Source organism: Herpailurus yagouaroundi, unplaced genomic scaffold, assembly GCF_014898765.1.
Source record: "Herpailurus yagouaroundi ecotype Mexico unplaced genomic scaffold, PumYag 161, whole genome shotgun sequence".
NCBI classification, from domain to species: Eukaryota; Metazoa; Chordata; class Mammalia; order Carnivora; family Felidae; genus Herpailurus; species Herpailurus yagouaroundi.
The window spans coordinates 15166843-15179277 of NW_024412402.1; the positions used below are offsets into that span (position 1 = coordinate 15166843).

The window sequence follows — 12435 nt, forward strand, 5'->3', positions numbered from 1 at the left end:
GAGGTGTGTAAACAGAAGGGATAATGGAACTTGGAAACAGAAAAATACCTTAGAGAGCTTCTAGCCCAACGCACGCGCTGTACACAAGAGGTGATGGGTTCAGAGAGGGAGAATGGCTTATCAGGTCTAAATGCCAGTGGTCTGAGAGTGCTTCTGCACCTTCAAAAAAACTGACCTACCTTTCGTTTTAGTCATGTTGTCCACATCAGGACAAAATCATGACATCTCTTGCCCTGCAGTGCACTCTCAAGTTTGCTTCATGAATTCTATCACAGTAACAGGAGGAAAAAATGAGGAAATTTGTGGCCTGGAAGTCGGGATTCTTGGGAATCCTAGGAAGAATGCTATCATGAATTTGATTTCTTATTTCATGTCCCACACCTTTTACCTGCTCACCATCCTGCCTCTTGGGGCAGTGATAATGCTAAGAGTATGCTGGAAATAGATTGCCTGGGAACAGGCTAAGAAACAGGAGCCATCACGTAGCCTGGATGAGAAGACACAAAAGGAGATGCATATATCGGTCTTTTGACACATGAGGGAGTGTTTGCAAGCAGCTGGAAACCACAGTTTTCTGAGTCCCTTGAAACCAGAACAGAGCAGTGTGTGAGCGCATTCTAACTTTACCGTCAAGATTCTGGACTGGATTAAAACAGAAACATTTGAATTGTTTCTGGAAGGATCCCCCACCTCCCACCCTCATAAGAAATTGGCTGTGGGAAATCTGAAGATTTTAAGCTAAAGACTAGGAAGTTTTTTTCTTCCAGTTGAGAATGAGGTTTTGCACTGATAGATGCCAGGGGATGGGAAAGGGATTGCTTGTGTGGTCATTTTGGGGAAGACAGAAGACTTGGTTTAGAGCAGTGGTTCTCAAAGTGCGGTCCCAGGCAGCATGGGCATCTCCAGGCAATTTGTGAGACATGTAAACTCTCAGACTCTATCCACAGAAGCAGGAAGTCTGCATTTTAAGTCCTGCAGAGGATTTTGAGGCTTGCTGAAATTTGAGCACCACTGGTTCAGAGGTATGTATGGCTTCCACACAGGAGGGTTAGAAGACTTCTAGATAAGCTCATGAGATTTCCCTGTGCCCATTGAGTCAGGGATTCAACACAGATCAGAGAAGAAGGTGTAGCTGAGTTGACAGTTTTAGGCTTCATGGAGGCTGACTTCTTTCTCTAAGGATGAGAAGTCAGGGGATCAGGGAACAGGTATTTCTCCTGTCATCTCTGAGCCTTTCTGCTTTGAGGAAAGGCACAGACAGGCAAGCTGTCAGGCAGTTTGCAGGAAGCTGGCCACTCAAGGAAGTTAAATCAATGGTGACATTTTTAAATGCCACCTCTCCAGATATATGGGCTTTGCACTCTGCAGAGGTCTCATTTGTGTGGAAACCCACTGCCCTCCCTCCCCTAAGAGGAGGGCACCCCCGCGACCCTGCGTCCCAGCCTCACCCTCTTCGGTGACTCGGAGGGGGATCAGCCGTGTAGTCTTCACAAAGGGGCGATGTGCCTCAAAGGCGAACTCCCGGGACACGTTGCAGGTGTAGAGGCCAGAGTCATTCAGGGTGACGTTCAGCACGGTGATGGACACATCCTGCAAGTCCTTGCTCCCATTCCACTGCAGGCGCCCCTGGAAGGGGCTCTCCACCTCCTGCTGGCCGTTTCGATACTCATAGATCTGCAGGTAGAGAAGCAGAAGAGAGTAGGGCCAGGAGAGAAAACAGGGTAGGAGGGCCGGGATGGGGACAGGGCAGAGAAAAGGAGCAGAGTCGTGCATGGACAGGGGAGGGAGCGCACAACGTTACAAGGAGATCCCGAGTTTGGGAGTGTCAGGGGAGGGCAGGGAAGAGAGGGAGAGAGAGGCAGGGAAAGATGAGAGAAGGTAAACAGGTATCAGGGCGTATGGACACAGCAAAGGAAGACGCAGACAGGAGTAGACAGGAAGAAGCCTGGCAGGAAAAAAGGTACAGAGAAAGAGAACAAAAGAAGGTGAGTAAAGCAGATAGACCAGGAGGGGGAAACTGAAAGAAAGAATTGGAAGGAGACAGAGCAAGAGAGTAAGCTGTGTCACGAGGGCAGCCAGTGGGAGAACAGAGCATAGAGACCAAGAGTGGCAGCTTCACGAGTCACGAAGACATCGTAAAGCCTTGGCCTCAAGACTGGACTCTCTGATCTGGTTGCCACTGAGGGGATGTGGTCAGTCTGGGCCGGGCCACAGGAAGGGGACCCTGGATGCCAAAGTGTCATGGTTGAGCAGAGAGTAGCCAAAAGATATGCACACTTCAGGTTTTTCGCTTTGGGCTGAATTATAACTGAAATGTGGTCTCGAAATTTCTTTTCTCAAGCACTTCCACCTTCTGACACACCTTTTTATTCTCTACAGCTGTGCTGCCCATTCTAGTCTCCGCTTGCCGTATGGAGACTACTTACACTGACAACTAAATGACTAGATGGGGTGCTTGGGTGGCTCAGTCGGTTGGGCATCTGACCTCAGCTCGGGTCACCATCTCACGGTGTGTGAGTTTGAGCCCCGCGTCGGGCTCTGGGCTGACCGCTCAGAGCCTGGAGCCTGCTTTGGATTCTGTGTCTCCCTCTCTCTCTGCCCCTCCCCCACTTGCACTCTGTCTGTCTGTGTGTCTCTCTCTCTCAAAAATAAACAAACATTAACAAAATTAAAAAAAAATTAAATGACTAGAAGTGAAAATGTAAAATTCACTTCCTCATTTGCACTAGCCACATTTCAAGGGTTCAGTGGCCGCACGTGGCTAGTGGCTACTGTATTGGACAGCACAAATATGGAACATTTCCATTTTCACAGGAATTTCTAGCAGACAGCATCGCTTTGTCTGTCCACTACAATTTTTAAAGTTTCTTTTCCTCCTTCTGAGTCAGCTACTCATTCTGGGCAGACACGGAAGCAGAGTAGGTGGCTGGCACACAACCAGGCCTGAGGCCAATGGGGGCCTTTGCATCAGGCCTAGACATCCAGATTCCTGTCCCCTGGGGACCGGCCTCAGTCACAGTCAACTCTGAGGGAAGCCCGAGATTTCAGGGAAATGTACTGGTCCCAGTTCTGGAACAAACACTTGATTGGAGCACTCAATTTCACCCTGCTATCATCTCCATTAAGTCTTTAAAAAAATTTTTTTTCAATGTTTTTTTATTATTTTTGGGACAGAGAGAGACAGAGCATGAACGGGGGAGGGGCAGAGAGAGAGGGAGACACAGAATCGGAAACAGGCTCCAGGCTCCGAGCCATCAGCCCAGAGCCCGATGCGGGGCTCGAACTCACGGACCACGAGATCGTGACCTGGCTGAAGTCGGACGCTTAACCGACTGTGCCACCCAGGCGCCCCTCCATTAAGTCTTTGTACAGAAGAAACTCGCCTTCAAGAAGGTGAGATAGCTCAGTAAAAAGGGCTTTGTATCTGCTGTCAGACAACCTGGTTCGAATCTAAGGTCTCTTATTAACTTCTTTGGGCCTCCGTGTACCTCACTCATGTACATATACCTTTTCTCTAGCAAACACTTGTATCATGCTTCCTATATTCCAGGGCTATTCTAAATGCCTTAAAAATGAAAGCTAACAACCTTGAAGGTAACAATTCTATGAGGTAGCTATGGTTTGCATCCCCATTTTAGAGATGAGGAAACGGAGGCACAGAGAGGTGAAGCCAGTTGTCTTACGGCACAGAACTAACAAGCTGTAGAGTGGAGAATCAAACCCAGGCAGCGTGGGTTCCAGAGTCCGTGAAAGTGTGAATAAGGGTCATCCCCAAGGTGATATTCAAAGCATGTAACGGTACTGGCCATGGCACGAACCAGGCCGAGCTGACACCAGCCACAGCACAGAGCGGAGTCTCAGAGGCTCCCCATTCCGTCAGGATGATCCCTTAGTTGCGTGGGGGAGGTCTGGAGGTTCCCAGTGGGACCGATGATGGTGAGGCCGCTTGGGAAGCTTAGCACAGCGAATGCCCATTATAGTCCTATTCGAATAGTTCACTCACAGATGCGGCTGTACTGGGTATACCAGTTGAACATCAGCCTGGGTCATCCCTGCCATTCTTTTTTCACTGGGATTGCGAGATTTAAATGAGCTAACCTATGCTCTCCCATAGAATGAGGCTGAGTGTTATTTCCATCTTTCTACTAATTTAATCCATCCAACATGATGGTGCACAAGAGCCCGTGAAAGCACCTGCAAAGTGCCTTGTGGGGTGGCTAGCACACGGTAGGCTCTACATGCTATTTCTCTCTTCTCCCCCTTCCCCCGCTGGTAACCAGGAATGCCTGCGGCTGGCCAAGTGCCCTTCCCATCACAGAGGCTGGGCTACACTAAGGCCGTCAGTTATCTGCTGGGGAGCTGTCAACGCTTTGAAAAGAAAGAGCCAGGGTTTGTCAGAGCCTCGTTCCCCAGACTCTCGGGAGCCAGGCACATAACAGCAGAGGCAAGCAAAAGAAAGGCCGGAGTCAGCAGCCAGACATACAAGGAAATCTTTACCGCCCTCGGGCCTGTAGAACCACTCCACCACCGTGGTGGCCTCCACCTCCTCTCTCTTCATGCAGGAGATGCAGCGCAGCTTCATGGGGTTGCCCTGAACGGCCTCCGTCTCCGAGGGCACTTCCACACACACAGGGAAGCAGACACTGACTGGAGAGAGGCCCAGTGACAGGGAAGGGACAGGAGGTGTTGGGGAGGAGGGCACCAGGAGAGCGGCATTGGAGAACAAAAGGGAGGGAGAAGAGACAGAGAAGGAAGAATCATGAGACAAACCTGAAGATCGCATGTACCTGTGTGTACGTCTTCACCTGGGCTCCCCCAGGATGCGCGCTCAGAACAGGCAGGGCGTGGGCTGCAGGAGCCACGGATGACTCTGAGTTGACTGAAAGCCTCCCGGGGTGCAGCCCTGAGCCCTGCCCTCAAAGACTTAAGAGTCTCGGTGGGAAACCGGGGGCACACATACCCACCCATCCATGCACCCTTCATTCAACCACCATTCACTGAAATCTATTCTGTGCCAGGCCTGATGCGAGGCTGACACAAAGATGAATAAAACACCAACCTCACCCTGAAGGCATTTATAATCTAGCAGGGAATGCATACTTCTAAGTATCATTAAACAGGATCATGGCGAGTGCCATGCTGGTGACGTGTTCTGTTCCCAGAGGAGGGCCAGTTATTCCTGGTTGGGCTGGGGAGAGAGGAAGAGAAGGAAGATGAGGCAGGGGTCTAGAAAGGGAGCGGGGACCACGTTGTGAAGACCTTTGTGTGGCCTTCACAACATGAGGGGTCAGATGTTTGCAAGCCATGGAGAGATAATCATTGCATCTGAATTTTATTTTAAAAAGTAGGTATTTCCGACGCCTGGTGGAGGCTGGAACAGCAGATGAGGAAGACGGTGAGCTGGCCACTGGGCTAGAGCAATGCTTTTTGCAGAGGAGTAGAGAGAGACAAAGTTAAAAATCTGGAGAGGGGCGCCACCGGCTCCTGGGTGGCGCAGTCGGTTAAGCGTCTGACTTCGGCCAGGTCACGATCTCGCGGTCCGTGGGTTCGAGCCCCGCGTCGGGCTCTGGGCTGATGGCTTGGAGCCTGGAGCCTGTTTCCGGTTCTGTGTCTCCCTCTCTCTCTGCCCCTCCCCCGTTCATGCTCTGTCTCTCTCTGTCCCCAAAATAAATAAACGTTGAAAAAAAAAATCTGGAGAGAGGTCAGATTGGGGCGATAGCTTGCCTGCCACATGGAGGTCTGGACTTATGGTCTCTGCCCTCTAGAAACTTGTGGCCCATAAAAATAGGGTGAGTACATCAGACTGCACGTTCAGGGTGAGTCAAAAGTGGGATGAGGCCGCCAACAAAGCGAGTGCAAATGTGGGCTGCATTAACAGATGCACGATGTGCACGAGGGAGAGACAGTGCCTGTGCACCGTGCAGAACAAATCTGGACCGTTCCGATCAGTTCAGCTGTCACAGTTGACAACAGGAAGCTGTTCAGTGAGTGCATGCCCAGCAAGGAGCAAGATGGAGAACGGTCTGGCGACATCGTCTGGGGAGAAACAGATGGGAGAATTGGGGGGGTGTCTGGCTTGGACACAGAACTTATCTGCCTTCAAGTATTTGAAGGCCTGTGGAAGAGAAATTCAATTCTAATTCCAAAAGTTACAAGAAAGTAAATTTGGCTCATTAAAAAAAAAAAAAAAAGAATTATCTGGTGCTGAAGCTGATTACAAATACAAAAAACTATTTGGTAAGAGTTTATTGTATGGAAGATTCAAAAATGGGATGATCTTATATCAGGACTTCTAAGTCCCCTTCTAATGCTACCTTCCCATGAATTAATAATAAAAACAAAACTCCTAAAAAAAAAATGAAACAATACACATTGATATTTAAAAACTAGCATGCTGGGGTGCCTGGGTAGCTCAGTCTGACTTCAGCTCAGGTCATGATTTCACCGTCCGTGAGTTCGAGCCCCATGTCTGGCTCAGAGCCAGCTGACAGCTGACAGCTGACAACTCAGAGCCCGGAGCCTGCTTCTGAGTCTGCGTCTCCCTCTTTCTCTGCTCCTCTCCTGCTCATACATTCTCTCTCAAAAATAAATAAACATTAAAAATTTTTTAAACAAACACACAAGTGGCACTATGATGAGTTTAAAACATCAAGGGGAAATAAAACTAATTGGTTTTAAAACTCTCAAGCTAGCTGGGGCTGGTCTTATCAGGCAGTCTGCAAAAGAGTCTCCCGCTTCTGTATATGGACCATCACCTTCATGGAGAGAGGATCTGTATCTAGAGAGAACTGATCAGAAACACTTTCAATATGTGATGTGTTTGAAGTCTCGATTGTAAGCCTGGTTGAAAAAAAAAAGAAAAGAAGGTGTGGTCTGTGCAAAAGTTTGGGAACGAACACAGGTGCAGAGAATGGGCACTGAGAAATCTGTGTGGCAGGCAGCTTTGAGGCACATTCATATTTAATGAGACATGGTAAAGATAAGTTAGTTCAGTCATGATGACTTCAAAAGTAGCATAGGAAGATGTACCAAGGAATGCACAGTTACAAATACAGAGGCAGGAAGAAAATGAATTTGGCAACTGAAGGCCTGTGTGTATCTACTCTTTAACCTCTGAGACTCAGTTTATTCATCAACAGAATGCTGAAAATAACATCTAATAGCGTCATCATGGGAATTCTATGGAGTGATCTATATGAATGTGCTTTGGACATATATCACCTGTTAATGTATTTTCTCCTTCATTTATCTGCCCACTTATTCAACAAATATATCGTGTGCTTATTGTATGCCAGGCACTGTTCTAGGCACTGACAATGCAACAGGGGACAAAACAGAGACCATTCCTGCTCTCATGGAGCCTGCATTCCAGAGGAGGGTAATAAAAAGAAGAAACATGACATTGTAGTAAGTACTAATGAGAAAAAGTAAAACAGAGTAGAGGCGCATGGGAACATCGGAGACAGCCTCACTGGGACGGTGACATCGAGCAGGCACCGAAGGAAAAAAATGAGGGCAAGAAAGGAGATATATGAATATCTCCATGGAAACATGCAAACAGAGGAAATAGCATTTCAAGGGTCCTAGGGTGGGAGTTTCTGTCGAAAGCAGAGCACGATGAAGCCCAGGGAACAAAGTGAGAAAGGAGACCTAAGCCAGGGCCAGATCATGGCTGGTCTTGTTTAGAACTTGGACTTCTGCGTGGAGTGACATGGGGACCATTGGAGTGTTCTGAGTGGAAGAATAACACGATTGGTACAAACTGACATGACCTGGCTATGTTGAGAATAAACAGAAGAGGTGACGAAGGACAATGTGGAAGCAAACAGGATAGTTAAGAGGCTGGTACACTGATCACATTGAGAGATGGCTCAGTGGTTTGGCTTGGATGAAGGTGGTAGCAGAGCTGCTGGGCTTTGAAAAAGAACAATTTGTTGGACCAACATCCTCGAATACGTGCCAGGTGATGTGCTTTAGTGAGCAAGTAGATGAATTGGTCTTAAATAGGAGCACAGTTAGTTCATTTATAGTTAAAGGAGGGAGGGCAAAATCTATGCAATCAGGAGGATGGCTGTGGCTTGCACAGCAATCTCTCTTTTTCCTGAGTTGCTCCTGAGATGACAGCAATCCAGTGTACCATCAGAGAACGAGCACTACTGATTCCCTTCTCATGGCCAAAGTCCAGTTTCAAGGCATAAGAATTCTGCTCATGAAGTCCTGGATAGTACATTGCAAAATGGTCACAAAATTCTCTCATGTCTCTTTGCTTGCCCTTTGCAATATGACGTGCTGTTTCTTCCATCAAGAGGTGAAATCTGTTTCTCCACCCCGTGAGTCTCTAGTACACCACTGCCTCTCTGTGAAATCCTCTAGATATCCAAGAAAAGGTCGTACATATGGTAGATATTCAATCCACATTGCTGACTGTAAGTGATAAACTCCTGGAATAATCTTGGCCAAATCATTTGACTTCTGGTCTCTTCTCCAATGTCTATAGTAATAATGAGGAAACTTATGAGAAGGTAGGCTAGGTAGATATATTACTAATGATTGTATTTAACTAAGGAATAGTATCAATCTATCATGAGGTGGAGAGTAATATGTGTTGAACCAACTCCTCTAATACCCTCAAATCTTTTTCTTCTTTGGACATTACTAGCTTGCCCCTCCTGAGCTTGCTCTAGAATGCGTTCCTTTGTGCTAAGATAATGAAGGCTTTTATTAGAATGTAAATATTTGCCAAAAGGGATAATAAATGAAGTTATCTGTAGGCATTAACAACCTGAAATGATTTGTCTATCAGGTTAGCCAGTCACTTAGCAGAGCCTTGAAAAGAATGGGGTGCATGATGAGCTTCTGGGGGACGAGAGGAAAGCATCCCCAACAGAGCAGACATGTGGGGGAGTAGACCCGGAGAGGAAGAGCAGAGAAGACACTAGGGCCTGGACGGGGAGGGCAAAGGAAAGGCATGGCGGGAGGGGTGTGAGGGTGGTGGCTCTGAAGAGGGATGTGAGGACAGAGCCCATCTGGCAATCCTGCATAGCAGCACATGTGTTCATTAGAAGTGCTAGAACAAGCACTGGAAGACTGAAATCAGGAGACAAGAGCTCTCTGGCAAGTCCTTCCCCCTCCCTGAGCTCATTTTCTCACATCTAAACTGGAAATAATACTACTTTCCCTAGCTACCCCCAAGGATTGATATGGTGACCAAAAAGAAGTAACAGATTGAAAAGTGCTTTGCAAACCATAAAGCACCAGGGAAGTGTAGGTTTTTTAAAAATTATTATTATATACTTTATTAAAGGAAATAAGGGAACTTTTTTTCAATATATGCAGAAAATAATACAATGGAAAATATTCTTTCCATTTATATTTGCATCATGTGATAAAGCAACTTGGGAAGGGAGAATGCATCTAGTCAAAGTGGTTTCCAGTCCTAGAATTACATTCAAATAAAATGAAATTGCATTTGTGAAATGGGGCCCTTCTCTTACATTTGATGGCCAGGTTTCCTGAACCATCCTTCTTTCCTTCTGCAGCTTTTAAGCTTCATGAGCCAAAGAAGCTGAGAATGAGCAAATGATGGGTGTGATGTGCATGCTTCTTCCAAAGGTTTTATTTTGGGGATGGGGTGGAAAGTGGAGGTGAGGAGAGGGGTGGATGCTACCAAGTTGAGCAATATTTTGTAAATATTTCCTTACTTTTCAGTCTTAGATGTTATCTGCCCCAACTTCCGAACTTTCCGTGTGAGGAACCAGATACTCCAAGGTTGTTACGTAGCAAGCTAATGGCACAGCTAAGACTCCAAGCCAGGCTTTATAAGTCCTAAAAAGGGCTTAGCATGTGGCACCCTCGCCCCTTCCACTGGAATTCAGTCAGGGATGCTAAAAATTTAAATTAAGGTTTGGGAAGAAAAGCTCTGTAGAATCTCACCCCAGTCCTTCTCTGCAACTTTATCTTCCATTGATTTATCAATACTCTTTCTTTTCCAGCCAGACTAACCTCTCCTAAGGCTCATTTCCCTAGTCTTAGCCTCCCCTGAGGAAATCCTAGCCTTAAATCGTCAAGGTAGGTGAGATCATTGGCAACCCATTATGTCTGCTTCATCTTCAGGTCTAGTCACTCTACTGGGGATGGATGGTGATGAGTCTGCCCTTGGGACTGGCATTACTCTCCCTCTTTGTCCTTCCCAGACTGTCTCATCAGGCATTTTGTTCAACATGAAGCTTGGCTCTGCTTTTGGTCACATGTAAAATCCAGATAATGCTGGCAGCCAATAAGTCCTGGAGGTTTTAATAAAGTGATACTAAGGCAAAGAGGCAATTCCCATCAGCATATTTGCCACTGCACAGGGAGAATGAGTTTCATGCCAACCATGGGAGAATAAATCCCACACGCCTAGTTTCAATAAAGCAAGTGGGCACAATTATCCTGGTTATTGACTTTTAGCATAGAGGAAGGTAAAAAGCATGTAAAAAGTAGAAATGTAGATGATCATGTGAAGCAGTATATCAACTGAACAGCACCTGTATTTGACCTGAGGATCTAATCAGAGTCACCAAGAGAGAGATGCCTAGAACTATACAGCAATCACACACACGTGTGTGCACACACACATACACACACACACACACGTCTTCACCAATCCATTCAGATGCCATACTAACATGCTCAGACATACACTAACACACATTCAAACACTGAGGCATAAACGACACAGTAAAGCATTCTCTCAATCACATATACAGATGTTATCACGTAGACTCATTTAACTCTCTCTACACACATGCAGGTACCCTACTCTGACACCACTCTGTTTAGCCTTAGTGTTGCAAGTGAAGGTCTTCCTTATTTGGAGGGAGAAGGTCACCTTATTTCCTCACAGCAAACAAGAACCTATTCGTTTTTGAAAGCAAAAAAACATAGCTCCCCAAACACCAAAGCACCTTAGCTTCACATGTTCATGAAAAAGAATAAAGATGCAATGCCCAGGTGCCTATTTATCAAAGACGTAGCTGCAAATGGCTGAAGCCTATTTTCCTTATTAAAATTAAATGGCTCAACAACGTGTTTTCATTCTCAAAATGCATGCATTTAGCTTTTTAAAAAAATACATGGGAATTAATTTGAAGACCCAATGATTTTTCATTGAAAAATGAAAGGTAATGCAACCGAGATTTTTCATAATGAACGTGACTGCATTCCCTTTCAACAAAAGGAAAAGGGAAAAAATACTTTGGAATTAATCGGAAACAGGAGGAGGGGTGGAAAACCCACTAGGGTGGTTCTGGAATATAACAGCAGGGGAGTGAGGTGTTTTTCCAATCTCAAAATCCCAGCTCTCATGTAACCCTTATGGATCTCCATGTCTGGCAGACATGCATAGAGAGAAGCCAACCAAGGCTCCTTTTGTTACAAACGACATCAATTAGTGTTATTATTGTTGGCATTATTACTGTTATCTGCATCTCGCATGCCAGGGTGCTGGTACTTACCCCAGAAGATGAGCACGAGGGAAGCCAGGGGAAACAATCTGTTGAAGGCAGGCATCTTTTCTCTGGCGGGTGGCTTCCGGGGCTAAACAGAGAGATTCCCTCGGTCAAGAACTCGCCCTCTCAGATACTTTCGAGGAAACCCTTTGGGACGAACTGCCCCAAGGGGGCGACTTTCGGACTGAAATAAGGGCCAAGCGCCGGCGACTGGGGAGGCTTTCAGGGGTTTTCGAGCCGGGCGGGGGTTTCAGCTCCAAACCACCCTAGTGCACCGCCCCAGTTCGAGGGAGCCGATCAGCAGCTTCGCGCGCTCTCCCCGGAGCCCGTTGCTGGGATCCGGCTCAGCACCACGGACAGTACCTTCCCCGCCCACCCCGGAACTTCACAAATTCCAGTTGCTCAGCTGCTTCTCGGGTTTGCGCCTCGGTGACAGCTCAGCTCGGAGGCGAGCAGCACGGCTGGCTCTAGGCGGCCGGCTCTAGGCAGCTGGGCTGTCGAAGGGGTCCATGTTGATCCACCTCTCACCTCCCCTGGGAACAGCTACGCTCCGACCAGGATCCACCAAGACCCGGGAGCTTCGGCTTCATCAGCCTGCACCGGCTTCTCCAGCTGGGCGTGCCCCCCACACCCAAAGCCACCGGGGCCTCCCGTCTGAGCTTCAAAATTCGTTCCACCTCGGTCCCGTCCACGCCCGCCCTCTGCTCCGCGGGAAGGTCCGGAGGGGCGGGGCAAGAGGCGGGAGCTCCTGTCGGCCGCAGATCTCTGGGGAGGGGCAGGGAGGGTGGGCCGCTTCCCAGGAGCTCTCCCCCAGATAGTGCCGGGGCCCCGATTCTGGGTGGCGGGTGACCAACTGCCCTTCTCCAGGTCCTTCTTGACCGTGTGTGTTCAGTCAGCCTTGACATGCGCAGGCGGCTGTCCACCCCCACCGCCACCACGGACCCAC

The 12435-nt window shown here is 47.7% G+C and overlaps 1 protein-coding gene across 2 annotated transcripts in view; it reads right to left on the minus strand.

Annotated features, from left to right (window-relative positions):
- The window catches only part of SCN3B (sodium voltage-gated channel beta subunit 3), a 31560-nt gene extending 19162 nt beyond the window's left edge, over window positions 1–12398 (minus strand). The window contains exons 1-4 of one of the 2 annotated variants that reach the window (XM_040483369.1): window positions 12018–12398; window positions 11496–11577; window positions 4484–4647; window positions 1449–1674 (exon numbers count right to left, since the gene is read on the minus strand). In XM_040483369.1, the coding sequence (XP_040339303.1) occupies window positions 1449–1674; window positions 4484–4647; window positions 11496–11550 (445 nt within the window). In that variant the 5' untranslated portion in view covers window positions 11551–11577; window positions 12018–12398. The other variant, XM_040483370.1, reaches the window with a different exon arrangement.
- Between the last annotated feature and the right edge of the window lie 37 nt (window positions 12399–12435).